Source organism: Prionailurus viverrinus, chromosome F1 (assembly GCF_022837055.1).
Source record: "Prionailurus viverrinus isolate Anna chromosome F1, UM_Priviv_1.0, whole genome shotgun sequence".
NCBI lineage: Eukaryota > Metazoa > Chordata > Mammalia > Carnivora > Felidae > Prionailurus > Prionailurus viverrinus.
The window spans coordinates 8,372,681-8,400,287 of record NC_062577.1 but is presented as its reverse complement, the minus strand read 5'-3'; the positions used below and the strand labels follow the sequence as shown (position 1 = coordinate 8,400,287).

Below are 27,607 nucleotides of genomic sequence, written 5' to 3'. Positions count from 1 at the left end.
GGGTGAATATGCAATACATTGTTTATTGATACTTACATTTTTTTTAAGTTTATTTATTTTGAGAGACAGAGAGCAGGAGAGACGGAGAGGGAGAGAGAATCCCAGGCGGGCTCGAGGCAGGGATCGAACTCACGAACTGTGAGACTGTGGCCTGAGCCGTACCGAGAGTCAGACGCTTAACTGACTGAGCTACCCAGGCACCCTCCACCCATGTCTGTCCCTGAGTGCAGCGTGAGCCCCCCCCCCCCCACACTTCCTGGAGGGAGCTCGGCCCCTCCCGGCTGGGTCCCGGGCACGCACCGGGGGTTGTACAAGGGGGCTGGGGGCAGCGCTGGAGAAATGGGGCCAGCCGGGAGAAGGGCCTGTCCAAAGCCTCTGGCCGCAGGGCAGGGAGGCACCCCCAAGATCTTGTGTACATGGGAGTATTTCTGGATAAAACCTATTCCTACAAGTGAAGCTGGTGAAGGCATGTTACTTTAAACATTTATTTAAGCAAAATTCCCTTTGTTTATTGGGATCTGGAGAAGGTGCAGACAAGAGATTGAATTTATTTACTAACTTTTAGGTTTCCTTGTTTGGGGATGGGTAGTATTTCTAAAGCACGACATTCAAAGGGTATACAAGGTAATATCTCCGTCCTATCTCAGCCCTCTCTTTCCCTATTTTGGATATAATGAATTTTGCCAGTTTTTGTGTATTCATCTAGAGATAGCCTATGCATCTGTAGGCAAGTAAAATGTGTCTTCTGTTTTCTCCTTCTAAAAGAAAAAAATACGGTAGCATACAATATACCCTATTCTGCTTATGGACTGAAAACAAAGCAGAACAAAACCTATGTCTTCGAGATCATTCCGTACCAAAGTTCTGTGCATTTTAGGTTTTCCCAAGCTTACACTGAAAAAAAAGCTTAGTCAATTTACACTCCTTCAAACTGCCCATGAAATCCTTTTCAGTTTTTCTGTTGAATTGTTTGTGATCGCATCAGTTTTTGAGGCTGTCTCTAAATCCTGGACTTTCTTTTCTTGTTAATAAATCAGATATTTTGCCTTTTATGTTTTCCTCCCTAGCTTTACTTAACCGTACCTTTGTGCAGAAGTGATGACTTTTTACATGATTGGGTCTGAATCGCTTTTCTGTGAACCCCCGCCCCCCAAGTTTTTTGTTTTGCTTAGGAAGTCCTCTCCAATCGCAAGACTAACTTCTTACGTTTTCTCTTTCCTCTCTGTTCTCTTTGCTTTTTTTTTTTTTTCTCACTTAACACTATTTTAAAGTATTGTGTCTTTCCTGTTCCCTTTTTTTCAGGTTCCCTCCTCACTGACACCAGGGAAGACAGGGTTTGAATTTGCCTGTGAGCCTCGTTGGCCAATGTGGCATCCCTCTTGTCTTTCGTTTTTAGAGGGATTATTTTCATCGAGCGTGAAGGACGAGCTCTTCACTAGGCGGGGGAAGAGGGAGCATGGGCATTCTGACAGCGGACACGTTTCCTTGCAAAATCAGGGGAGCGAGGTGCAGCAGTGGGTATATTTGGAGAACCGTGAGCGAGCGATTCGGGAGGGCCGCAGTGGAGGGCGTGTCCGTGATAGGTTCTGCCGGTGGCCCAGCCTGGCATGGCGTGACCAGGCTGGTTAGGAGTCAGCCGGTCCAGCAACACTGCAGGGGTGGGAAGGAGATGAGATAGAAATGTCCGGTAGTCATCGAGGGCAAAGATAGCGAGGCCCTGGGCCGGGGTAATGACAGTGGCCGATGGAGTTGTGAGTCAGAATTTAGGGAGGCACTACGTGTCCGTGACGGGGAACGGAAGTGACCAGCACGCGTTGCTTCACATACGGCATCTCACTGACACCTAGCAAGCCCGTATGAAAGAAGATCCAAGGCTCAGAAATGTTCATGAATCTCCCCCAGGTCCCGTGGCTCGTGTCAGTCGGGGCCTTAGCCCCATCAGGACGACCTAGCAAGAGTACTCTGTGATGCCCTGGGTTTCTGTCTCGAGTGCTTGGGGCGGGTGGTGATGTTTTTTTCTAGGGTAGTGAAAAACACGGGGAATAGCATATTGAGATGGTAGAAATGCTAGGAGCAGAGAGGACGAATTCCATTTTGCACATGTTCTAGCTGAGGTGCCTGGGTGTGGCAGGAAGGGAGTATGGGGAGGAAAGTATGGGAGGAAACACCTACTAGGCGGGTGGATATGAATCTGGAGCTCTGAAGAGCGATATAGATGGAGATTTCGGAGTCATCCCCGTTTACGGGGGTATAGAGAGCGCGTACAGAGAGAGAGGAGGTCTCAGGCGGGACTCTTCCTTCTACAAGTGGTGGAAAATCCAGTTCACACTGGCTTAAGCAGAAAGGAAAGTTATTGGCTCGCATCACCAAGAAGCTCAAGAGTGGGGGCGCCTGGGTGGCTCAGTTGGTCGAGCATCTGGCCCTTGATTTTGGCGCAGGTCATGATCCCGGGGTTGTGGGATTGAGCCCCATGTCGGGCTCCCTGCCGAGCGTGGAGTCTGCTTGGGGTTCTGTCTCTCTCTCTGTCCTCCCCTGCCCTCAAAACAAACAAACAAACAAACAAACTTAAAAAAAGCTCCAGAGTGTATCTGACTTCAGGCCTGGGTTCCAGGTTCAAATGATTTCATCAGGACTCACTTTCTTACCTGCTCTGGTCTCAGGCTCCCCGCTCACGATGGCTAGGGGGTGATGCCAGTGCGAATCCCGCGGGAGAGGGGAGCTGTCTGTCTCCCAGCTACCCCACCACCAGGCCCGTACGTCTCACAAACCGAGTCATCAAGTGGGTCAGAGGGGTTTGGAATGTGCTGATGGGCGAGGCATAAATCATGTGTCACGTCCATGAAGACACATGAACTCCGGGTCTGGAAAGGGTGACTCTGCAGAGGAAACTGAGGGGCAACCCCCGGAGCAAAGGGAGCAGTTGATTTCCTCTGCGGACGGAGAAGGAATGGCCCCTGGGCAGTAGTAGTGACACGGGCAGGGCGACTGCAGGTCAGTAAGCCTGGAAAGGAATGGAAGGAGGGAGAAGCAGGAGAGAGCGGCGGCGGGGGGAGGGGGGCGTCTCAGAGGAAAATGACTTAGTCGAAGGCATCAGGTGCTGGGGGAGTTCAAGGAAGGACCCGTTGGATTTGGCGAGGAGGTCATCCTTGTCCAAAGCGAGACAGTCATTTATTTTTATATTTTATTTTTATTTTTGAGACAGAGTGTGAGTGGGGGAGGGGCAGAGAGAGAGGGAGAGAGAGAGAGAGGGAGACACAGACTCTGAAGCAGGCTCCAGGCTCCGAGCTGTCAGCACAGAGCCCAAGCAGGGCTCGAATTCCAGAATGGCGAGATTGCATGACCTAGGCGGAAGTCAGACGCTCAACTGACTGACTGAGCCACCCAGGCGCCCCAAGACAGTCATTTATGTTACACTCGACTGCGCCTGCCTTCTAGAGGATTCCTATTCCTGCCTGTCTCCTGCACTCCCCGCCCAGTCCCGGGACGGCCAGGAAGGGCAGAGGTGTGGTGAGGGCAGTCGGGACATCCGGGCTCTGCCAATAATTACATATGTGACTGAGCTTTGGTTTCATCGTCTGTAAGATAACACGGCTGTGCCGGGTTGCTCCTGTGGCCGCTCCTAGCTCTGAAAGGTTGGAGATAAACGCATCTGCTCATTTCAGACCGCTTCGTTACCATAACCCTTGTCCAAGCCTTCACCTGTTACCTGGGCTAACCGGTGTCCCTGCCTCTGCGCTCGCCCTACATCTGTTCTTTACCCTGTAGCAAGGGTGGTCCTTTAAAACAGGTCGGTCACATCCCTCCAGCGTCTTCCGTCACACATGGGCTCTCATCCATAGTCCTCACCACGGCCACGGAGTCCTCAGTAGTCTGCCCCTTACTGGGTCGTCTGCATGCCTTAAAGTTCATTCTGCCTCAGGGCCTTTGCACAGGCTCTTCCCTAGCCCGAAATTCCTTTGCACTGTTTTCTGTTCTGATCAGATGTCACCTGGAGAGACTTTCTGACTACCCACTCCCAGCCCACTCACCCATTCCTTCTTCTTTCCCCTGGTAGCTTTCTTCATAGCACCTGGCACCATCTGGAATTATTTTGTATATTCATTGTCTATTTGTTTACTGTTTGTGTCCCTTTCCCTGTGAAGCTCGCACAAAGCTCTACCCCACACAAAGCTCCAGGAGAGGAGAGATTTTGGTACCTTGCTCCGTGCTGTGTCCCAGTGCTGTGTCCCAGCTTGGCACAGAGTAGGTATTCAGGAAACCTTCTTAGGGGTGGCTGAGTGAGGGCTGGGAAGGGGGAAGCAGGGAGTGCCCAGGAACCAGCAGCAGGGTGGTAAGGGTGGGAGGGGACATCCTTTATTCAGCAGGGCTATCTGTGACGGCATGTGTCTCAGATACGATCAGCAGAAAAAAAGGATTCAGAAGTGATACTACTTTAAAACTTGTAAAAATAGGGGCGCCTGGTGGCTCAGTCAGTTAAGGGTCTGACTTCGGCTCAGGTCACGATCTTGCCGTTTCCGAGTTCGAGCCTCACGTCGGGCTCTGTGCTACAGCTCGGAGCCCGGATCCTGCTTCGGGTTCGGTGTCTCCCTCTCTCTCTGCCCCTCCCCTGCTCACGCTCTATCTCCCTCAAAAATAAATAAACATCAAAAAATTTTTTTACACGTTCAGAAATAACACTCTCAATTTTAGCGGTATGAGTTTAGCTAGTGTGCTGGGCTCCGGTAGGATTACGAATAAAACAAACGATCGAGAGTAAAAACCAATTAACATGATACCATTGTTTCTCTTGTGATGGAAGTAATCTTACCCTTATTCCCTGCATAGTTTTCATCTCTTCAACTTGGAGAGCACATGCACACGTGTGTGTGTGTGTTTTAGGGAGAGAGTTGTTTTATTTTCCTTCGATCTGTTCGTCAAGTACATGCAGTAAACCCAAAGTACTGCGGTGGAACAGGATTTCTCAGGCTCCGTGCTGTCGATGTCTTGGGCTGGGTAATTCTTTGTTGTGGGGGCTGTCCTCTGCATCAGGGGGTCTTCAGCAGTGTCCTTGGCCTTACATGCCAGAGCTGTCCCCTGAGATGTGACACCCAAAAATGTCCCTGGGCATTTCCAGGGACTCCTCCCTGGGGTGGGAGGGGAGGCAGAGCGCCCTTCCTTTGAGAAACACTGATGTAAAATATTGGGGTAGTGATTGCGTTTGATTGTTACCTAGAGTCTTCTGTGTGGGCATTTTCGGACCTTCCCCAGCCATCCTGACACTCCCTTAAAAAATGAGATTTTCTCTTTCAGGGTAGGGTGCTGTGCATGGAACCTCAGCTGAGGGCCCGCCACCCCGACTCAGCTGGGGCACTCGCATTGCTAGTCACTGCAGCGACTCTGGCTGGGCGGGAGCCCCCCTCCTGCAGTGATGGAGCAGTCAGGTTCAAGTCCTGAAGCCCTGAGCACCGTCCCCGTGGAGCCCCAGCCATTTCCATTTGCAGTGCGTCCTTTCTCCTGTGTGTCATCCACTTAAGCGGTCAAGTGAAATGTCTTAGGCGGTCCTTAAAATTTGAAGGGGAGAGAAAAGAATGGAGTCTTCTTTTCGTATCTTAAGTAGCTTAAACATTTTTTGAGTTTTATTTCCTGACAGCCAGGCCACTACCTGCTTTCGCGTGTTTCCACGTACATTGCTTTTTCCTGGTACGAAATGACCCCCCACGTTAAGTCCAGTGACTGTCCGTCACCACACACAGTTACTCACTATGTTCCCTATGCTGCACATTACATCTCTGTGACTGACTTCTTCTATGACTAGAAGTTTGTGCCCCTTAATCCCCTTCGCCTGTTTCGCCGGCCCCTCCAGCCTCCCCGCCCCGATAGCCCACGGTTTCCCATCTGAGTCTGTTTCTGCTTCGTGGGTGTGTGTTGTTTTGCTTTTAGATTGCACGTAGAAGTGAAGTTCTGTGACCTTTTCTTTCTCTGACTTACTTCATGTAGCGTAATGCCCTCTGGGTCCATCCATGATGTCTCAAACGGCAAGATGTCATTCTTTTTTAAAAAAAAAAAAAATTTTTTTAACGTTTATTTATTTTTGAGACAGAGAGAAACAGAGCATGAACGGGGGAGGGGCAGAGAGAGAGGGAGACACAGAATCGGAAACAGGCTCCAGGCTCTGAGCTGTCAGCACAGAGCCCATTGCGGGGCTCGAACTCACGGAGGGCGAGATCGTGACCTGAGCCAAAGTCGGACGCTTAACCGACTGAGCCACCCAGGTGCCCCAGATGTCATTCTTTTTTATGGCGGAGCACTCTTCCGTTATTTCTGCGTGTGCTGTCTCTTCCTTACCCCATTCATCGGTGGGTGGCCGCTTGGGCGCTTCTGTATCTTGCCTCTTGCAAATAATGCTACAGTCAACTTAAAGGTGCGCAGTTCTCTTTGAATTGGCGTTTTCGTCTTCTTCACATAAATGCCCAAAAGTGGAATTGCTGGATCGTGCAGTAGTGCGATTTTTATTTTTTGAGGACCCCCTTCCCCCCGCCGCCCCATGCTGTTTTCCATAGTGGCCGCATCAGTTTATATTCCCACCACCAGGGTGCGAGGTTTCCCTTATTTCCACATTCCTCGCCAGCCCCTGTTTTTGTCTTCTTGATACTAACCGTTCTGACGGGTGTGAGGTGATCGCTCCTTGTGGTTTTGATTTGCTCTGATGCTGAGCACGTGCCTCTTGCCGTCCGGATGTCATCTGCAGAATAATGTCTACTCGAGTCCTTTGCCCGTTTTTTAATCAGGCTGTTTGCTTTTTTGACGTTAAGCTGTGTCTGTGTATTTCGGATATGAACCCCTTAATGATTTGCAACTAGGATTGCTGTGGGTTGCCTTGTTGATGGTTTCCTCCCCTGCGCAGAAGCATTTTAGTGTGATGTAGCCCCATGTAGTTAACTTTAGTTGTTCTTGCCTGAGGTGACTGGTTTAGGAAGATACTGCTTATTACACGTAGGGGATGAATCACTGGATTCTACTCCCAAAATCGTTATTGCACTATATGCTAACTAACTTGGATGCAAATTAAAAAATAAATTATGGGGCGCCTGAGTGGCTCAGTCGGTTGAACGTCCGACTTCGTTCGGCTCACGTCATGATCTCACGGTTCGTGAGTTCGAGCCCCCGCGTCGGGCTCTGGGCTGACAGCTCAGAGCCTGGAGCCCTCTTCAGATTCTGTGTCTCCCTCTGTCTGCCCCTCCGCTGCTTGCACTCTGTCTCTCGCATTGTCTCAAAAGTAAATAAACATAAAAAAATAAATAAATAAATAAAAAAGATACTGCTTAGACTAGCGTGAAAGAACTTACTGCCTGTGTTTCCTTCTAAGAGTTTTACGTTTCAGTTTTAGGTTTCGGTTCTTACATTTATGTCCTTAATCCATTGGGTCCATTTTAGGATTCGTTGTTTTAGTTCTGTGAAAGATGACATTGCTTTTTTTTTTTCCTGTATTATTTTTTTTTGATTTTTTTTCAACGTTTATTTATTTTTGCGACAGAGAGAGACAGAGCATGAACGGGGGAGGGGCAGAGAGAGAGGAAGACACAGAATCGGAAACAGGCTCCAGGCTCTGAGCCATCAGCCCAGAGCCTGATGCGGGGCTCGAACTCCCGGACTGCGAGATCGTGACCTGGCTGAAGTCAGACGCTTAACCGACTGCGCCACCCAGGCGCCCCTTTTTCCTGTAGTATTTTGATGGAGATTGCATTGAATCTCTAGATTGTTTGGGTGGCATGGACGTTTTAACTGTTAATTCTTCCAGTCCGTGAGCATGGTACATCTCTACATTTATTTGTGTCATCTGAAGATGATTCTTTCATCAGTGTTTATCGTTTTCGGGGTAAAGGTCTTTCAGCTCCTTGGTTAAATTTATTCTGAGGTATTTTATTGTTTTTGATGCAGTTATAAATGGGATTTTGTTTTTAAATGTTTTATTTATTTTTGAGAGAGAGAGAGAGTGCAAGCAGGGGAGGGGCAGAGGGAGAGAGGGAGACCCAGAATCCAAAGCAGGCTCCAGGCTCTGAGCTGTCAGCACAGAGCCTGACGCAGGGCTCGAACTCACGAACCGCAAGATCATGGCCCGAGCCGAAGTCGGACGCTCAACCGACTGAGCCACTCAGGCGTCCCTAAATGGGATTTTTAAAAAATTTCCTTTTTTGATAACTCATTATTAGTGTATAGAAATGCACCTGACTTCTGTATGTTAATTTGTGTCCTGCGAATTTACTGAATTTATTAGTTTTAATAGTTTTTTGGTGGAGGGGTGCCTGGGTGGCTCAGTCAGTTAAGCATCTGACTTTGGCTCAGGTCAGGATCTCATGGTTTGTGAATTCAAGCCCTGCATCAGGCTCTGCGCTGATAGCTTAGAGCCTGTTTGGGCTTCTCTCTTTATCCCTCTCTCTGCCCTTCCCTGACTTGTGCTTTCTCTCTCTTTCTCAAAATAAACAAATAAACTTAAAAAAAATATTTTTTTTGGTGGAGACTTAAGAGCTTTCTATATATAGTATCATGTCATCTGCCAATAGTGACAGTTTTGCTTTTTCCTTTTCAATTTGAACTTTTTTTTTTTTTTCAACGTTTATTTATTTTTGGGACAGAGAGAGACAGAGCATGAACGGGCGAGGGGCAGAGAGAGAGGGAGACACAGAATCGGAAACAGGCTCCAGGCTCTGAGCCATCAGCCCAGAGCCCGACGCGGGGCTCGAACTCACAGACCGCGAGATCGTGACCTGGCTGAAGTCGGACGCTTAACCGACTGCGCCACCCAGGCGCCCCATCAATTTGAATGCCTTTTATTTCTTTCTATTGCCTAGCTGCTGTGGCTAGGTCATACATTCCTCTGGACGATCACATTGTAGGTTAATTCTACTGTCTCTTTTCTCATGGAGAATTTCAGGCTCAGAGAGGTTAGGAGACATGCACAAGGTCATGTGAAATTCAAACCTAGGTTTCGTCAGGATTCCAGAAACGATTTTTTCTACTGAATATCAGATCGAAGTAGATATTAAAGAGTAGGGGGCATATAAAATATTTTCTCCCACATGCAAAGTGCTGTTGGGAATACAAAGGGGAAACTGAAGAAGAATTAAGAAGCTTCCTGGAGGAGGAAGTCTCCTTACCTAAAATGAAAACTCGTGCTAAGACATGCATGTCTGAGAGGATAACGAACATGTAAAAGGAAAACTTGACATGGTAAGAGGTAGGAAGGGTCAGTGTGAGGGTGGAATGTTCCAGAAAGTTTTTTTTCAGAATTTTGCTCTTGATGTAGATGGACCTTGAGCTAGATGTTATTCACATAAGTGGCAGTGAGGAGGTCAGGGGCTTGGAATGGGTTATGGTAGTGATCTCCAAGCTTTTCCAGGGTGCGTGGATCCACCTCCCCTGCCCCCACCTAAAAAAAAAAAAAAGTTTATTATTTTGAGAGAGAGGGAGAGAGAATCCCACTGACCCAGGGCTCGATCCCAAGAACTGTGAGATCTTGACCTGAGCTGAAATCAAGAGTCAGACGCCTGAGCCACCCAGGCGCCCCGACCTGCCTCCCCTTTTAATATCACTTCAGCTGGAGAACACGTGTTGCTTCAAATACGAAAAGTTGCTTTGAATCAATAACTGTGTGAAAACGACTTTTAATTGTATTGACCACAGTAGCACCTATAGACATTTGAAGAATAATAGTTCACGTGTGTGCGAGACATTATTTATTTGGTCCACGGTTAACTGCCACCTGCAGTTTGGGAATTCATGACTTAGAGGATGTGTGATAGGATAGTTTATGGAGGAAATAAAGAATCAAGGTAGCCAAGAACAAGTAACACTCTGCCTGTTTTACAGGCCTGTGCAGATATCTTCTGCACATGTACCTTAGTCTCTTCAAAAAGTTCCTACTTTCTAGGCTTGGCCTTTTGGAAATCGTTAGACGTCCAGTATACATTTAACTGCTATATCCAGCTTTCTGGTGGCATAAAATTCAATGGGGCTCAACAACCTTAGCTTTTAAATTCAGCAGTTTCCCTCTTACTACTTAAAAAATACTAAAAAAAAAAAAAAAAGGGGGGCGCCTGGGTGGCGCAGTCGGTTAAGCGTCCGACTTCAGCCAGGTCACGATCTCGCGGTCCCGGAGTTCGAGCCCCGCGTCGGGCTCTGGGCCGATGGCTCAGAGCCTGGAGCCTGTTTCCGATTCTGTGTCTCCCTCTCTCTCTGCCCCTCCCCCGTTCATGCTCTGTCTCTCTCTGTCCCAAAAATAAATAAACGTTGAAAAAAAAAAATACTAAAATTAGATACCGAGCTCTGAGCTGTTTCAGGGGTCCCTGTTTTTCTGGAACATTGCTACAGTTACCTAAGCCGTATACATACAGTTCTTATGTTACTTACACGGTAGAGTGTTGAGAAGTAGAAAATCACCTGTCCCCAAAGGCACAGGAGGAAATGACGTATATGTATGACAGAGGCCATAGTTGGAGATCTTTGCACTGACGCGCTCCCCCGAGAGGTTATTTGCTCTTGCAGAATATTCGCAGACTTTTAATAAGCTAGACGAGGAAAACTGTAGTTAAGTATACTTTGTGTAGGAAAAGGGGAAGCAGAAAGTTGAAAAAAGTTGCAGAGAAAGTGTAAGAAGGAAGTAGAGAATTTAAAGGCGCATCGGGTGTAAGTGGATGTACCCTTACCTCATCTAACTGGAGGGAATCACTGTATTTCTGATCCTGCGTCGATGGCTCACGGTGGAAATTCACCTGCTGAGTAACTGGGCGAGTGTAACAGTCTTCCCTGAGGTTTCAGAAGAAGGCAGTTGCATTAGAATTGATCTCTAAGGTCTTTTCCAAATCAAAATTCCATTTATCTTGGTACTTAATGGCCTTAAGCCATCGTCATGAAAATTACTACGTTTCGTATCCTTTGTTTTAAAATATACAGAAACGTATGCTAGATTTTCACAATTTTGCTTAAAGGTTTAAAATAAAGAGTTTTGCTATTTTAAGGTGAAAAAAAACCCCACCAATTCATAAAACTCAGCTATCCAACATGAGGCATTTCCAAGGATGAGCTCAGCTTCTAGTGCCCTTTTGGAAGAGAACTTTTTAGTGGAGGCCCTCTCTTCCTACTGCTTAGAGTCTTTGATTCTGTATAGAGTTATCATGGAAAAGGGCAAACGAGTTAGGATCACCGTGGGGTCGAGGGGGAGGGGACGGGGCAGGTGGGAGAAGAAGACGGACAGATGGACGAAGACCCCACGGCACCAGTTCTTACCAGCAATCGGATTGCACCGTAACATTCACGCACGGCAGGGTTTGCCTTCCTCTACGTCTCTCTTCTCACCTTTGACCTACGTGTCAAGTTGGCGTTGCTCTACGTGGCGTGCAGGGGAGACTGTACTACAAGGACTTAACCAAAAAGTGGTTGACTGGCATGCCTGGGCACGGAGGCCTCGCAGTTCGGGATGTGGTTTGGGCCACAAACTGATTGCATTGGGACTTCCAGCTACCTGGTCAGAAGGTGGCTGCCTCACTTGTGAGCATCGGGTTTGAGTTCCAGTCGGGAGGGAGGGGAAAGGAAAAAGGGCGGGAACCATAGCTGGGTCTGTCCCCCAGGAAGTGGATAGCCTTTGGCCACGTTGTAGACATTTGTTGATTGAAACTGGGTCTGATGGCCGCTCAGGCTCTGTACGGGGAGTCTGTTTTCGTGGGCACGTTTAGTGCCCCGTGTCAAGTGAGAGTTGTGTTGAGAGGGGAAAGGGAGTATCGACTGGGTAACGAATAGTGGCTGCTGTGTGTACAGAGCCAGAAATGCCTGCTATGCCAGGATGCCCAGTGTCCCATGGCTCATTCATATATTCAGTTATTTATCACGCATATTGTGTACCTGTTCGTTGTCAGTCACTGTTCTGGATGCCAGTGAAGAAATTTGTAGGCCAGAATTCCTTGTACTCATGGAGAATACAGTTTCGCGGGAGAGAAAGGCATTAACAGATTAACGAGTATGTACATGTGCACTAAGGAGAAAAAGTAAGGAAGAGAATGGGGCCACAGAGTATGGGAGAGGGGTATGAAAGGTAGTGTGGGGGTGGGAATGCCATGCCAAAAAGGTGATTTAAGTTAAGACTTAGACTGGGAGGGCAACCTACAAAGAACTCTGGGCTGAGGGCATTCTGGGCATAGGAAGCAGCAAGTACAAAGGCCCTGAGATAGATGCATGCTTGATGTGTCTGTGAAATAGTGAGGAAGCCAGTGTGGTTGGAGTGGGTGTAAAAAGCGATTTTTATTATGAGGTTGGAGCAGTAAGGGAGAGCCAGATCACGTAGGAAACTGCGGGGCATGTTCTCAGTGATCTGGGGATCCTTTTTGGCATTCTGAGTAAAGCCGTGGCTTGCTCATTTGTTCCGACCTCTGTTTGAACAGGCTCATCTGGGGACTGTGTTGAGAATGGGGGCAGTGGCAGACGCAGGTAGGCCAGCGAGGAAGCTATTTTAGTAATCCCGAGAAGATACAACAAAGCCTGGGCCGGAGTGATGGTAGCAGAGATAGACATCATTGAATTCTAGAAACATTTCAAAATTAGAGCCCGTAGATTTGTTCATGAACCAGATAGGAGAAGCGAGAGAAGGTGAGGAGTCAGGAGGGACTCCCAGGTTTAGGGCCTGGGAGGATGGGGGAACCATAACAGGAGATGAGGAAGAATGTGGAACGGGCAGGTCTGAGAGATCTGAAGTCCGGTTTTGGACGTGCTAGGCTTGCCATGCCCGTGACGTCCGACTGGAGCTGTCGAGTAGCCAGTTGGGTGTATTGAGTCGGGAGTGGCATTGGCGCCTCTCTGCCTGAGCAGGGGGTCGTGACCAGACCCTTGGCCCAGCACAGCCACCTCTGGCCGCAGCATCAGGTAAGAGGAGCAGCCTCGGGTGTCCTGACCTGGGGTGACCCAGCTTCCCCTCCCGGAGCTGCCTAGATCCCAGCTCCAGGCAGGGTGGCCGTGGGCCAGTGCTGTGGAGGCTTTCCCGAGCCTGCCCTGGAAAAGCTGGCGTGTCTGCCCTTGTTTCCCGCCCCCCCCCCCCAGGGAATCTTGTGGTGCAGGCCGGGGTGGCCGGTGGCCTGGCAGAGGAGAGACAGCTGCCTTGTGTACAGCTGGGCGTCTCTCTGGTCGGGTGGTGCTCCACCTTCAGGCTGCTGAATGTTTTGCCCAGAGCTGTGGTGAAACCGCTGCTGCTTCCTCTCCCTAAAGCGCTTTTCTCTCGGGACCTAGGACTCTCCCCTGGTGAGTTGTCTTCGTCGCGGCTTCAACTGGTTGTTGGCCGACTTTCCGGGAGGCCGCGATGGACCGTCCCCCGTCCGTGTTGACCGGGAGATGCTGGCGGCGTTCGGGGTTGCCGACGGCGGCCTGGGAGGGAGGCCAGTGGCCCTTTGAAAGAACTCAGCTGACAGTGTGTGGCTCCGAGTCCAAGTTGGCTTAGTACGCGGTGTGCCTCACAGTCTCCAACGTGCGCAACCCAAACGGCCGCAGAGGAGTCTGAGGAGCACTGAAGCTGAGTTTTGTTTCGCCGTGTGCTCTGGGGAGGGTGCAGCGCGATGGGCGCGTGCCTTTGGTGCATCCGGCCGCGGAAGTGGCCGCCAGAAGTGGCCGCCGGAAGTGGCCGCCAGGGGCGAGGAGCTCGTGAGGAGTCACCCGCCCACGCCCCACACGGCCCGCGCCCCCTGCTGTCTGGAGGCTCCTCTGGACGCCGCCTACGGCCCTCCTCCTTGTCACCGTCATCATCACCGGGTGAAGATAGCCGCTGCCTCCTTCGCTTCGTGACTCTCCACACCCTGTGGGGAGAGGAGTTCAAGAGAAGCAACCCCGATAAATAGGTTCTTCCGTGTCTTTGTTGTGCTAAGTACATCTCCCATGCACGTGCCGTCGTGGCCATTTTCAAGTGCGCGATTCAGCGGTATCGACTGCCGTCACGTTGGGCACCGGTTCCTGCCACCCGTCCCCAGAACGCTCCTCATCTTCTAAAACTAACCCCATTCACCAGCTTCCTCCCTCCCCCGGCTCCTGGCGTCCGCCATTCTGCCTTCTGCCTGTAATTTCAACTACTGCGAGCACCTCGTGTAAGTGGAACCATGCGTATTTGCCCTTGCGCGACTGACTGGCCTCTTTCACCCAGCATAGGGCCCTCCAGGTTCCCCCGTGCGGGAGCCTGTGTCAGAGCCTCCTTCTGGAGGCTAACAGTCCATCATGTGGGTTGCTTGTCAAGTCATCAGTCAGGGCCGACTTGGGCTGCTTCACATTTTAGCTGGTGTGCATCATGCTGCCAGGAACACAGGTGTACGAGTATCTCTTAGAGACCTTGCTTTTTAAAATTTTTTTTTTAACATTTATTTATTTTTGAGAAGAGAGAGACAGAGCATATGCGGGGGAGGAGAGAGAAAGAAGGAGACACAGAATCTGAAACGGGCTCCAGGCTCTGAGCTGTCAGCACAGAGCCCGACGCGGGGCTCGAACTCAGGGACCGCGAGATCATGACCTGAGCCGAAGTCGGCCGCTTAACCGACCGAGCCACCCAGGCGCCCTGAGACCTTGCTTTTAATTATTTGAGGTTTATCACCAGAAGCGGGACTGCTGGATTATATGATAATTCCATATTTAACTTTTTGAGAAAACTTCATGCTGTTTTCCACAGTGGCTTTATCAATTTTTTTAAAGTTTTATTATTTATTTTTGAGAGAGAGAGAGAGCGAGCGCACAAGCAGGGGAGGGCCAGAGAGAGAGAGACACACACACACAGAATCCAAAGCAGGCTCCAGGCTCCGAGCTGTCCGCACAGAGCCTGACGCGGGGCTCGAACTCCCGAACCGCGAGGTCGTGACCTGAGCCGAAGTTGGTCGCTTAACCGACTGAGCCACCCAGGCACCCCTATCATTTTACGTTTCCACCAGTGGTGCAGAAGGGCTCTAATTTCTCCATGTCCTCACCCAGACTTGTTATTATCTGTTTTTGTTTTTTTTTTTCCCCCCTTATAGTAGCCATTTTATGAGTATGAGATGGTATCTCCTTGTAGTTTTATTTACTCTTCCTGATGCTCAGTGATGCTGAGCATCTTTCACGTGCCTGTTGGCCATTTATATATCTTCTTTGGACATGGGATGTTTTTGGTTGTGGCTGAATTTTAGGAGTTCTTTTTTTTTTTTTTTTTAATTTTTTTTTTTCTTTCAACGTTTATTTATTTTTGGGACAGAGAGAGACAGAGCATGAACGGGGGAGGGGCAGAGGCAGAGGGAGACACAGAATCGGAAACAGGTTCCAGGCTCTGAGCCATCAGCCCAGAGCCTGACGCGGGGCTCGAACTCCCGGACCGCGAGATCGTGACCTGGCTGAAGTCGGACGCTTAACCGACTGCGCCACCCAGGCGCCCCATGGAGTTCTTAATACAGTCTAGATGTTAATCCCTAATCAGATACGTGATTTGCGAATGTTTTGTCTCATTCTGTGGGTTGCCTTTTTATTCTGTGGACAGTATCCTTGGATGTACAGATTTTTAAATCTTCATGAAGTCCAGTTTGTCTGTTTTTTTCTTTCTTTTTTTAATGTTTATTTATTTTTGAGACAGAGAGAGACAGAGCATGAATGGGGGAGGGTCAGAGAGAGAGGGAGACACAGAATCGGAAGCAGGCTCCAGGCTCTGAGCTGTCAGCACAGAGCCCGACGCGGGGCTCGAACTCACGGACCGTGAGATCATGACCTGAGCCGAAGTCGGATGCTTAACCGACTGAGCCACCCAGGTGCCCCTGTTTTTTTCTTTCTGCCTGTGCCTTTGATGTCGCATCCGAGAAATCATTGCCAAATTCCATGTCGTGACTTGGTATATTTTTTGTTTGTTCTTTAGGCTTCAGTCTCCCGCTGCCCCATTTGCCTGTTTGTTTCCTTTCCTCTTTCAGTAAAGTTATTAGACCAGTAGATCAGGAGCATATCTTAGATTTAGTACATCTTTATTCATCCGTACCACAAACGGGGAGAGCATTCCGTGTAGAGGACAGGCAGAAGCAAAGAGGATGGGAAACGGAGCACACAGCATAGCTGGCTGCAACGGAAGGCCCGTGAAGGGGTTGGTGGGTCCGAAATCTGGAATGTAGATGAGGCCACGCCATGCCGAAGCTTCTCCCGTGCTAAGTGGCTGGATGGAAGACAGATGGTAGTCTCACAGCCACAGGACCAAGTTTACTACTTACTGTTCTCTTGAACTAGGCCCTTAACCTTTCTGAGCCTCAGTTTCCCCATCTTACCTATATAACAAACACTGATGTGGTTCCAGACACTATTCTAAGCACCGTACAAATATTAACTCATTGACTTCTCCCACCAACCTTGTGAGGCAGGTGCCTGAGCAAGAGTATTATCGCCATTTTACAGAAGGGGAAGCCGGTGCCCAGAGAGTTTAAGTAACATGTCAAGGTCACGGAGCCGGTAAGTAGTGGAGCTGGGATTTGAACCCAGGCCCTCTAGTTCCAGAGTTCATGCTTTTAACCATATGTTGCGCTGCCTCTCTGAAATGGGGAGAAGAGTAATTCCTCTCTCTAAAAGTTACCCAGGAGATCGAATGAGATGATGCAGGTGAGGATACATTGTATGTTGCACAGGGTTTTGCAAACACTGTTTATTATTAGTTAAAAATAATCAAGCAACACTCTGGGAATGGATGTGATTCTCAAGCGTATTGGGAGAAAGGGACGGATCAAGGACCAAGCGTCGGGGAAGGTCTATGCCGAGGAACAAGAAATTGGTTTTGGACAGACATCAGGCAGACTCTTCGTTGACCCCTGTGGACAGGATCACAGTCGGTGAAGAACCCCAGCTCCAGCCTTCCAGTCTCTATAGAAGGCTGTCGTGAAGGACAGTGAGGCGCTCAGGGGGATAATGTCCATGCAGAGGGGACCAAAGCCAGGTCTTTCCCGCTGGCAAACCAAGAGCTCGGTTGGGGACTGAGAACGTAAGGTCGTTTGGGGTTCTGACTGTAGCTTTCCCCCCCCCCCCCTTCTGCTGGTGCAGAAAAAGTGCTCGTGCATTTTCCCAAGCAGACCACAGCTCAGGCCTGCTTTACATGCGAAGTGAGAGATGTTGAACCAGGACATTCCTGGGTTTGTGGTGCCCTTGTGGGGACAAGGGCCGAGTGCCCTGTGCGTGGTAATAAGACTCTGGGCTGGCTGTGCGGGCATCCCTGTCCCCACAGAGGCCAGGTTGCCGCACCTGCCGTGTCTGGGACACTTTTCATGTGAGTGCCAGGGAGGGGAGGAGGAGACCCCGGGATCTTGTGATCTCTCTCTGGCTCTCAGCGAGGTGTGTGGTCTGGTTTATAGGTTGGAGGGGTGGGGGCTTACTGTCTATCTCAGTTACTTTGTGCACCACAAGGTAGTTATTAGAACCTTCTTCCCGTCTCCCCCCTCCGGCTGGTGATTGATGTGTAAAAAGCGCTGGGAGGTGCTGACCGGAGGAGCCCCTGAGACAGAGCTGCCGAAATAGCACAACAGTGACCTCGCCTGGGCTTGTTTGAAGTGGTGTTTAGGAAATACTCCTTTGTTGTTGTTTTTTAAAATTTTTTTGATGTTTGTTTATTTCTGAGAGAGAGAGAAACAGAGCGTGGGCGGGGGAGGGGCAGAGAGGGAGGGAGACACAGCATCCGAAGCCGGCTCTGAGCTCTGAGCCGTCAGCACCGACCCGGATGCGGCTCGAACTCGCAACCCGTGAGCTCATGACCCGAGGCGGAGTTGGGCGCTCAATCCACTGAGCCCCCCCGGTGCCCCAGCATTGAATTTCTTTAGGAGAGGGCATCTGGCGGTCCCAGCTTCCAGGCTGCTCAGGCTCTTCATAAAGGTGGGTGGCTGTGGAGGAGAGCGGGAACCACTCCCGCTCGGGTATATTTAAGAATGTCAGAAAGAACCTTCTGCCTTATGCTGAAAGAAACTATCTTTCTGGAGAAGACTTCTGGGGAGGACGGATGTGTCTTGTCATGTCCAGCGGCCCCTTGTGAGACAGGTGTCAAGAGAACCGCCACCTTCTGATCACCATGGTCTCCCAGCACCCACCTGAGCCTGGGCCCGTTGTCTCTGGGTGGCCACAAAGTTGGTGGCCTCACTTCTAAGCGACGCTGGGGGGTCGGGCAGGGAAGGCCTCCCTTTCTTTGTAGCGGCTTGTGGACTGGGCCACGGATCTCCTGATCCCAAAGAGGCGGCACGCTGGGGGTGCCCTACGACAGTCCACGGCACCGGTGGCCGCGGGGCTGCAGCAGGAAGGAAAGGAAAAGGTGTTAAGAAGGAGGCTGAGGTAGGCAGAGCTGTGCCTGAGGAGTCGGCCTAACCTTGAAGAAGAGAAGGTTCCTGGTACCGATGTCCAAAAAGGTGGGGTCTTGCCATTTTGTGTGCGGATCGTGGCGGATCAGAGTATTAGGGATTCTCGAAGTTGCAGGTGTCAGAGACCCAGCCCGCTTAGCCTCACGGGAGGAGAAAGGGCACCCGAGAGAAGGAGAGGATTCGGAATCTCAGGTTACTGGGCCAGCACGCGTGGCCGGGCTCACGGCGTGCTCTCCCCCCCTTCCCCGTCCCTCCCTCTCTTGCTGTCATTCCCTCAGCTCTGCTCACGGTGCCACACGCGGCTGCCACCGCAGCCGCCCCGGCCCGCGGCCCGTCAGCCTCTCAACCCGTGGGAGCGAGTCTGTCCTTGAGCTGTTCCAGCCAGAGTCCTGGGGCACGTGGCCGTGGCCAAAACGTGCAGGAAGGGTCCTTTCCCACAGTGAAATCAGCAAGCTCCTCGGGCGCTCCCACGAGCGCACGGCCAGACCTCGCTCGTCCACATGCTGCTCCGGGCGCTTGGTAGAAATCGGCGGAAACTCGCCCGGACCTCGCCGTAACCGTGAGGAAGATCGGCTTCTTACAGATGAGGAACAGAAGTCGACTGAGCTCATGGGCCTAAGAAGTAGAGTTGCCGGGCTTCAAACCCGGGCAGTTTGGCTTAGTGTCTATACAGTTAACCCCCAGGGCACGTCGTCTTTTTCTGGCAAGTTCAGGGCGACTGCAGTCTGGGCAGGAAGGACGCCCACTGCAAGATGATGAACATCAGAGTTCTAGGTAAGAATCTGAGGGGAGACCGTCAACCTCCTAACTTGCACCGGGGAGCCTGGGTGGTTCAGTTGGTTGGGCATCCGACGTCAGCTCAGGTCATGGTCTCACCGCTCATGAGTTCGAGCCCCGCGTCGGGCTCTGTGCTGACAGCTCGCGGAGCCTGGAGCCCGCTTCGGATTCCGTCTCCATCTCTCTGCCCCTCCCCTGCTCGCACTCTGCTCTCTCACTCTCTCTCTCTGTCTAATATAAAAAATAAAACATAAAAAAATTTAAATATCCAAATTTGCACAAACAAGAGAGAGAACCCACCCTTACATTGTAGTAATTCTGTTTTTGCAAATCAAAGTACTTCTAGAATCCTTTCGTGGAAATTACCATGCAAACCAGTTTATAAAACACAATAGATACCTGACTCAGTATTCTGTAAGGTTGCCTTGTTGTTGTTTTTTAATATTTTTCACATTTATTTATTTTGAGAGAGAGAGAGAGAGAATGAGTGCGTGCACAAGTGGGGGAAGGGCAGAGAGAGAGGGAGACACAGAATCTGAAGTGGGTTCCAGGGTCCGAGCTGTCAGCACAGAGCCTGATGTGGGGCTCCAACCCACGAGCAGTGAGATCATGACCTGAGCCGAAGTCGGACAGTTAACCGACTGAGCCGCCCAGATTTGGTTGCCTTGTGTTTAAAAAAAAACTTTTTTTTTTTAGTGTTTATTTATTATTGACAGAGAGAGAGAGACAGAGCGTGAGTAGGAGAGGGGCAGAGAGATGGAGGGGGACACAGAATCCGAAACAGGCTTCAGGCTCCGAGCTGTCAGCACAGAGCCCGATGTGGGGCTCCAACCGACAAGCAGTGAGATCATGACCTGAGCCGAAGTCGGACAGTTAACCGACTGAGCCGCCCAGATTTGGTTGCCTTGTGTTTAAAAAAAAAACTTTTTTTTTTTTAGTGTTTATTTATCATTGACAGAGAGAGAGAGACAGAGCGTGAGTAGGAGAGGGGCAGAGAGATGGAGGGGGACACAGAATCCGAAACAGGCTTCAGGCTCCGAGCTGTCAGCACAGAGCCCGACGGGGGGCTCGAACTCACAGACTGCGAGATCATGACCTGAGCTGAAGTCGGAACGCTCAACCAACTGAGCCCCCCAGGCGCCCCTCGGTTGCCTGTTTTTTAAGCCAAAATGATACTGATCGCTCGCTTCAGTGTCAAGATCTGGCTTTGAACGACCCGAAGCCGTTGCCAGCAGTCTAGTCCAGTAGGCCGTTCACCGTCCCCGGGAATGGCCAAGAGGACCGAGGTGGTTCCGAAGGAGGAAGGGCCGTGCCGCACTGAGCCACGGCGGAGGAGACAGGTGAGCCTTCCCCGGTGACCTGAGAGGGCGAGCTCTCAGCCCGGAGTAACCTCTGACAGGTTTGATAGAACCCCAGTCACGTGACGCTCGGGCTGTCTCTGGGAGTCGCAGCACAGGGCAGGACACAGGGAGTGTGGGAGTGCTGACGCCCCCGTGGGTCTGGCGGCAGAGGGGCCCGCAGAGCCCAGATGTGAGTCACTCGCGCATTTCCTTCCATTCCATGGGCCCCGGCTTGTCAGGCCCTGGGTAAGCCGGCTGCCTGCCAGGACGCCCTCTCTCTGGGTCGTGAAAGGTGCCCCCCTGGGAGATTTGCCGGGGCTTGTGCCTCCCCACTGCGGCTTGGGCCCCGCAGCCCTTCCCTGGGCCTCTGGTTCACTAGGGAGCCAGCCTGGGGCCACTGGGGGGGAACAAGGGCAAGTGGAACTTCATTCGCTTTTTTCCTTCTCTTTTGGATCGGAACTTTTGCGTCCTGTTTTTATGCTTTTAGTGGTTACCTTCGCATTGTTGGCACTCGTATTTGACCTAACGATAACAGAACTTCAGCAGCTAGTCATTCATGTACCGATAATGATTGAGTTTCCCTGCCATGTGCCAGCACTTGTCCCGGTGCTGGGGAGACAGCCGGAACCAAAATTTCCGCCCCGATTACCTACCCACCTGGACTATTTCTACTCTAACCATGCCTTTAAGAGCTTCCATTTTGCTTTGTATTTTCATTTCAGCCTGTTTTCAAAAGCTCCCAAATTAGCTGTTTGTATAAGATTTATTGTTGCTGTTTGACTTTTTAAATTAAAAAAAAAATTTTTTTTTTTTTTTTTGCAGTTGTTATTTAGATTTAGCCGTATAGTTACCAGTTTCTTTTCTAACAGTTAGTTGCTTCTTGCGCCCTGCCCCTTAGTTTTGGATTTGGGTTCCTTCATGAAATGTGTCTTTAAATGGATCTTTCAGTCAGGGACTATTAGTAAACATTCAGGTTTTGTTTGCTTCAGAGTAGATTGTGCCCTCTCTTGAATGATAATGTAGAACTTTAGCACAAGGGTTCTTTTCCTCAGCACTTTACAGAGAGCGTTTCATGGTTTTCTGGCCTCTATTTTCTGTTTTCTTCAAAAGAAGAGGCTGCTGTTTATCTAGTTGGTACTTCTTTAAATTTTTTTAATGTTTATTTTTGAGAGAGAGAGAGAGAGACCAAATGCAAGCAGGGGAGGGGCAGAGGGAGAGAGGGAGACACAGAATCCGAAACAGGCTCCAGGCTCTGAGCTGTCAGCACAGAGCCGGACGTAGGACCCGAACTCTGGAACGGCGAGATCATGATCCTAGCCGAAGTTGGACGCTTAACAGACTGAGCCACGCAGGTGCCCCTAATTGTTACTTCTTTATAGAAGAATTTGCTTTTACTGTTTTTCGCTGTATCTTTGTGTTTGACATTTTTCATTGTGATGTGCCTTGTGCAGACTTTTTTCTGATTTACTCTTGGAATTTGATATGCCCTTTCATTCTGAGGACTCGTATGTTTAACTCTAGAAAATGTTCAGTCATATCTTTAAATACTGTGTAGACCCAACCCACCGTAAATTGGATGCTTTTGACTCAAGTAACGGAAGCCTCAATGAAAATAGGTCTCAAAGTCATTTTAAGAAATATGTTATTTCACACTAAGTAGATTAAGACATAGTATTAAAATGTGTATTTCACATAACAAGAGGCCAGGATGCAGTGACTTGAGCATCTGTTAATCCAGCAGCCCAAGGATCCAGCTGTCTGCTGACTTAGCATCTGAGGATGCCAAGATGGCTGCCTTTGCTCTGTCTGTGCCTTCTTTGCCGTTAGGGCCATCAAGAAAAGATTTTTCTTCCCAATGTCTTTGTGAGATCAAAGCAGCTTTTCCTAGATATCCCCTTCTCCACCCTGTTTATCCCCAGACATCTCTTTCCGACTTCTTTGCCAGAATTGCAAGGAGAAAGGACACAGTGATTACTTTAGACTTACCGGGATCTAGCTCCCCAAACTGGGGATGGGATCAACCTTCTGAGTCACTGGGAGAAGGATTGGACACCAAAACGAAGTAAGAGGTCTGCCAGTGAGGAGAACAACCAGAGTGGTTGTTGGGTAGGCACCCAGCAGTGTTTGCTACCCGTGTTCTCGTTAATGTCTCTTGCTGCCACTTCTGTTGAACATATGTTGTATCTTTTTCTCCTGTCCTTCATGAATCTTGACTTTTATTTCCTATTTTCAGTTTCTTAATCTTTTCATCGCATTCTGGGTAATTTCCTCAGAGCTGTCTTCTAGTTTACTATCTTTCTCTTTAGCTAAATCTGCTGTGCAGCATGACCATTGAGTTTTCAGTGTTAACAACTAAAATTTTAATTTTTGTAATTTCTGTTTGGTTCTGTTTCATGTCTTATTCTTTCATTATGGTTCTTACCTCTTTTCTTTTTAAAGCTTTTAATTGTGTGTATCGTCTCGTTCATCTTTTTCTATTAATTTAAGTTCTTGGAATGTCAATTCTGCTGTTTTTGTATGTTTGTTTGTTTTGTTGACGCCCCCTCATTGTGAATTGTATGCACTCACTTTCCCTGAGTGTTTATTTTGAGAATGTGGAAATTCACTACAGAGCCATTTTATATTTACTTCTACAGCATTAATTAAAAAAAAATTTTTTTTAACGTGTATTTATTTTTGAGACCGAGCGTGAACGGGGGAGGGTCAGAGAGAGAGGGAGACACAGAATCTGAAACAGGCTACGTGCGTATGTAGCTTTGTTAGATATTGCTACCTTCCCCTCCACTGGGCTTTGCCCCTTTGCACGCACATCTGGAACAGAGGGGAATGCCCCTCTCCCCGCAGCCTCGCCACCAGAACGTGAAAGGAAAGAAACGGTGTCTTTGTGTAGTTTTGTGTGCATTTCTCTTATTTTCATTGCAACTGGGCATCTTTTCGTACGTTTGAGTACAATTGGTCTGTTGCCTCCCGTGAACCGTGTCCGTCTCTTCACGCCCAGTTTTATTGAGATACAAATTGACACGTTAACATCGCGTAAGTCTAAGGTATACAACTTGATGATCTGATGGATGTATGTGCTGTGAAATGATGCCCACAAAAGCCTAGTTAACACTGAACTCCTCAGAGAGCTACATATGTTTCTGTTTATATCTTTTGCTCACGTTTCTGGTTTTTCACCTTTTCTATTTTTTTGGCATTATTTGTAAATTAGAAGGATTAGTCCTTTCTCTGTGACAGAAGTGGTATTTTCTCCCAGTTCATTTGTCTAATGACTCGAAGTCTGTTTTCTTTACCACCATGTTATCCCTTGTACAGTTAAGAATAATAAGCTTATGTAGGACTTTGGTTTCGAGACATCAATTAATAATTTACTTGTAAGAGTTAACAAACACCCAGTTGGTTAAGTGTCTGACTTTTGCCCGGGTCACGATCTCACAGTTTGTGAGTTCGAGCCCCAGATTGGGCTCTCTGCTGTCAGCACAGAGCCCGCTTCCCATCCTCTGTCCTCCTCTCTCTCTCTCTGCCCCTCCCCTGCTCATGCTTTCTTTATCTCAAAAATAAATAATAAACATTAAAAAAAAAAAGAGTTGGGGTGCCTGGGTGGCTCAGTCGGTTGGGCATCCAACTTTGGCTCAGGTTCGTGATCTCATAGTTCATGGGTTCGAGCCCTGCGCTGGGCTCTGTGCTGACAGCTCAGAGCCTGGATCCTTCTTCGGATTCTGTGTCTCCTTCTGTCTCTGCCTCTCCTCCCTCCTCTCTCAAAAATGGATAAACATTAAAAAAAATAATAAAAAAAAAACCAAAAGAATTATTTGGTGCCGCTCCAGCCAGCAGGCCTCGGGTTTGTGGTTCTGACCCACCGCCGTCAGGCTCACTGAAGAGGGAAGCTTTCTAGCCAGCACTTAGGACTGCTGGAAACAGAAGAAAGGCTGCCTCTTCTGCTGGAAACAGAAGAAGGGCCCCCTCCCTGTGGCCAGAGGTGTTTGGACAGAGGCGTCGGTCCCGGCGGCTGCGGGGAAGGCTCTGCGCTGTGTGTGGGCAGTTCAGGCACCAGGGTCCTTGTCGTCTGGCTCATGGAAAGGAAATCTTTCCTTCTGGTGTCTTCTGTTTGTTGGGATCCAGAGCCGCTGGAGGAAGTGATCTGTGGGATTTTTTGGCTGATCAAAGTAGATGGCAGTTTTGGGGAAACAGGCATCTGTAGGATTTAATGTTCACCTGTTAACCTTGAGCTTCAGCCGAGATTCTGAGCCAGTGTCTCGGAGCAGGGACTGTGCCTTGTAGAGCATGGTGTCTGTGGGCCGGGAGCTCGAACTGTGCCTGCACCTACCTATTTATAATTGGTGCTTGGCTCCTTGACCTCCTTCACCACCGCTCACAAGAAGAGTGATGCTGTCTCGATATGAGTTGTGCTTGTTGAAACCCTGCTCGGGGAACTCAGAATAGTTCCTATGATAATCTCGTTCAAAAAGTGTTGTTTATTTTGGGAGAGAGAGAACCCATGTGTGTGAGCAGGGCAGGGTCAGAGCGAGAGGGAGAAAGAATCTTTTCTTGTTAATGTTTATTTTTGCTCGTGCAAGTGGGGAGGGCAGAGAGGGCAACAGAGGATCTGAAACGGGCTCTGTGCTGACAGCCCAGAGCCCAACGTGGGGCTTGAACTCACAGACCGAGCGATCGTGACCTGAGCCGAAGCTGGACGCTCAACTGACTGAGCCCCCCCGGGCGCCCTCCTGTGATAATCTTATTGTCAGACGTTAGGGGGCACGCGAATCAGCTGGGGTGAGAATGCAGATTCTGATTCAGGAAGTCAGAGGCGTGCCTGAGCCGTAGGCTGCCGTGATGCCGATGCTGCTGGTTCAGGGACCTCCCTGAGTTGCGGGGGCCCCGAAGCAGCAGTCCACAGCGCGTTTGAAACAGAATCGCCTGTCCCCTGCTCGTTTCAAACGCAGACTCCTTGGTTGGACCTCGGGTCTCTGGGACCAGCCTGTCTCGGCTGGGGCCTGAGGATCGGCTCTCTGGCTGGCGCCGCTTCCTAAGTGACGTCACAGGTTTTGAACCGCTGGCCCTGGGGAAAACGGATAGGATGGTTTAGGTTGGACGAGCCCATCGTTCAAGGAGGCAGACAGGTGGAGCCGCACGGAAAGTCGGTTGTAGAAAGCAGGCCGGTGGGGAAGACTGGCTGAGAGCCTCGGGACTGGCAGGAGAACGGGGGCTTCTGGTGCTCTTCTCTCCAGTGCGTAGGATGTGATTTGACGAGTCTTTCCCCACCCCCCCGGTCTCACCTTCTTTTTCTAGTCGTCCGGCATGCTCTGCCCACCGCACGCCGAGGTGCCCTGACCATGAGCCTCAACTCCTCCCTCGGCCACGGGAAGGAGCTGAGTAACCTCACAGAGGAGGAGGGTGGCGAAGAGGGGGTCGTCGTCACCAGCTTCGTCGCCATCATCATCATCACCGTGTTCGTCTGCCTGGGCAACCTGGTCATCGTGGTCACCTTGTACAAGAAGTCCTACCTCCTCACCCTCAGCAACAAGTTCGTCTTCAGCCTGACCCTGTCCAACTTCCTGCTGTCCGTGCTGGTGCTGCCTTTCGTGGCCACCAGCTCCATCCGGAGGGAATGGATCTTCGGCGTGGTCTGGTGCAACTTCTCCGCCCTTCTGTACCTGCTGATCAGCTCGGCCAGCATGCTCACGCTGGGGGTCATAGCTGTCGACCGGTAAGCTTGCCGCAGACGTCGAGAATGGAAGAGTTAAGGAGCGTGTGCAGAGTGGGAACGGGAGACATCATCTCGTTTTAGCTCCTGGGGAGGATGGCAGGGGCCTCTGCCGGGGAGGGTGAGAAAGCCTCTTCCATCCCTTCAAGCAGAGCATCTCTGATTTCAGCTGACCGACACTGCATATAGGTTTAGTCTTTAAAAGAAGTTCCGTTGCTTACAAAGAAAGTTCTCGAAATCTCTGGCCCGCGCTTTAAGGATGAGAAAAAGAAGCCGGGGAGGGTGATGCGTCAGAGATGTTGGTTTCCCAGAGGGCTGCCTGCCGTCTGCTGCTTTGGTCGGGCCCCCGGATTCATCTTGCTTATTAGGATTTTGCTCTGATGGTCAGTTCGTTCACCACAGGCCAGTGTGTGACTTCAGAGAGAGAGTAGATTCAGCTTGCGGGGCGGGGCAGGAAGCTAGCAATGGAGTCAGAGGAGACTAGCCAGGGTTCTGGTCGCTTGGTGACACAGTCCCTGAGCTCCCTCGGGGACCGTCAGTATTTTAGCTGACGAGTGGTAGCTGGATGGTCCGTTCTGAGCTCAGACCTCCTCTAGGCCCAAGGCCGAACCCTGTCGGCTCTTGGCGGCTGTGGGGGATGTGAAATGAAGGAAGCGACTGGTCAGAACTAATCAGTTGGCTTCTCTGAATATCTTCTTTTCTCCAGTAATGTAAATGTTACAGAAAATGTAAAGAATAAAATAAGAAATGTCCACAGTCTCACCACTGTTTCGTTTTTAGTATATTTGCCCCCAGTAATTTTTGGTTGCATACAGTACATTTTTTTTTTTTTACAGTACATTTTTTAAATAGGCTTTATGGCCCATGTGGTTTTTGTGAGCTGCTTTTTTACTTAACAAGTGATGGGGAGCATTTCCTTCCTCCGGCGGTTGTCACGTGCCCTTTAAGAACATGATTTTTTTTTTTTTTAATATTATGAAGTTTATTGTCAAATTGGTTTCCATACAACACCCAGTGCTCATCCCAACAGGTGCCCTCCTCTATACCCATCACCCACCCTCCCCTCCCTCCCGCCCCCCATCAACCCTCAGTTTGTTCTCAGTTTTTAAGAGTCTCTTATGCTTTCGCTCTCTCCCTCTCTAACCTCTTTTTTGTCCCCTTCCCCTCCCCCATGGGTTTCTGTTAAGTTTCTCAGGATCCACATAAGAGTGAAAACATATGGTATCTTTCTCTGTATGGCTTATTTCACTTAGCATCACACTCTCCAGTTCCATCCACGTTGCTACAAAGGGCCATATTTCATTCTTTCTCATTGCCACGTAGTACTCCATTGTGTATATAAACCACAATTTTTTTATCCATTCATCAGTTGATGGACATTTAGGATCTTTCCATAATTTGGCTATTGTTGAGAGTGCTGCTGTAAACATTGGGGTACAAGTGCCCCTATGCATCAG

At 49.7% G+C, this 27,607-nt stretch overlaps 1 protein-coding gene across 7 annotated transcripts in view; it reads left to right on the top strand.

Moving 5' to 3' along the window:
* Positions 1 to 27,607, top strand: part of GPR161 (G protein-coupled receptor 161) — a 66,212-nt gene that overhangs the window by 3,421 nt on the left and 35,184 nt on the right. For 6 of the 7 annotated variants that reach the window (XM_047840867.1, XM_047840864.1, XM_047840865.1 and 3 more), the window contains one exon: positions 25,736 to 26,153. In XM_047840867.1, coding sequence (XP_047696823.1) covers positions 25,736 to 26,153 — 418 coding nt within the window. Of the gene's footprint in view, positions 1 to 13,659; positions 14,094 to 25,735; positions 26,154 to 27,607 lie in introns of those variants that run through there. The other variant, XM_047840868.1, reaches the window with a different exon arrangement.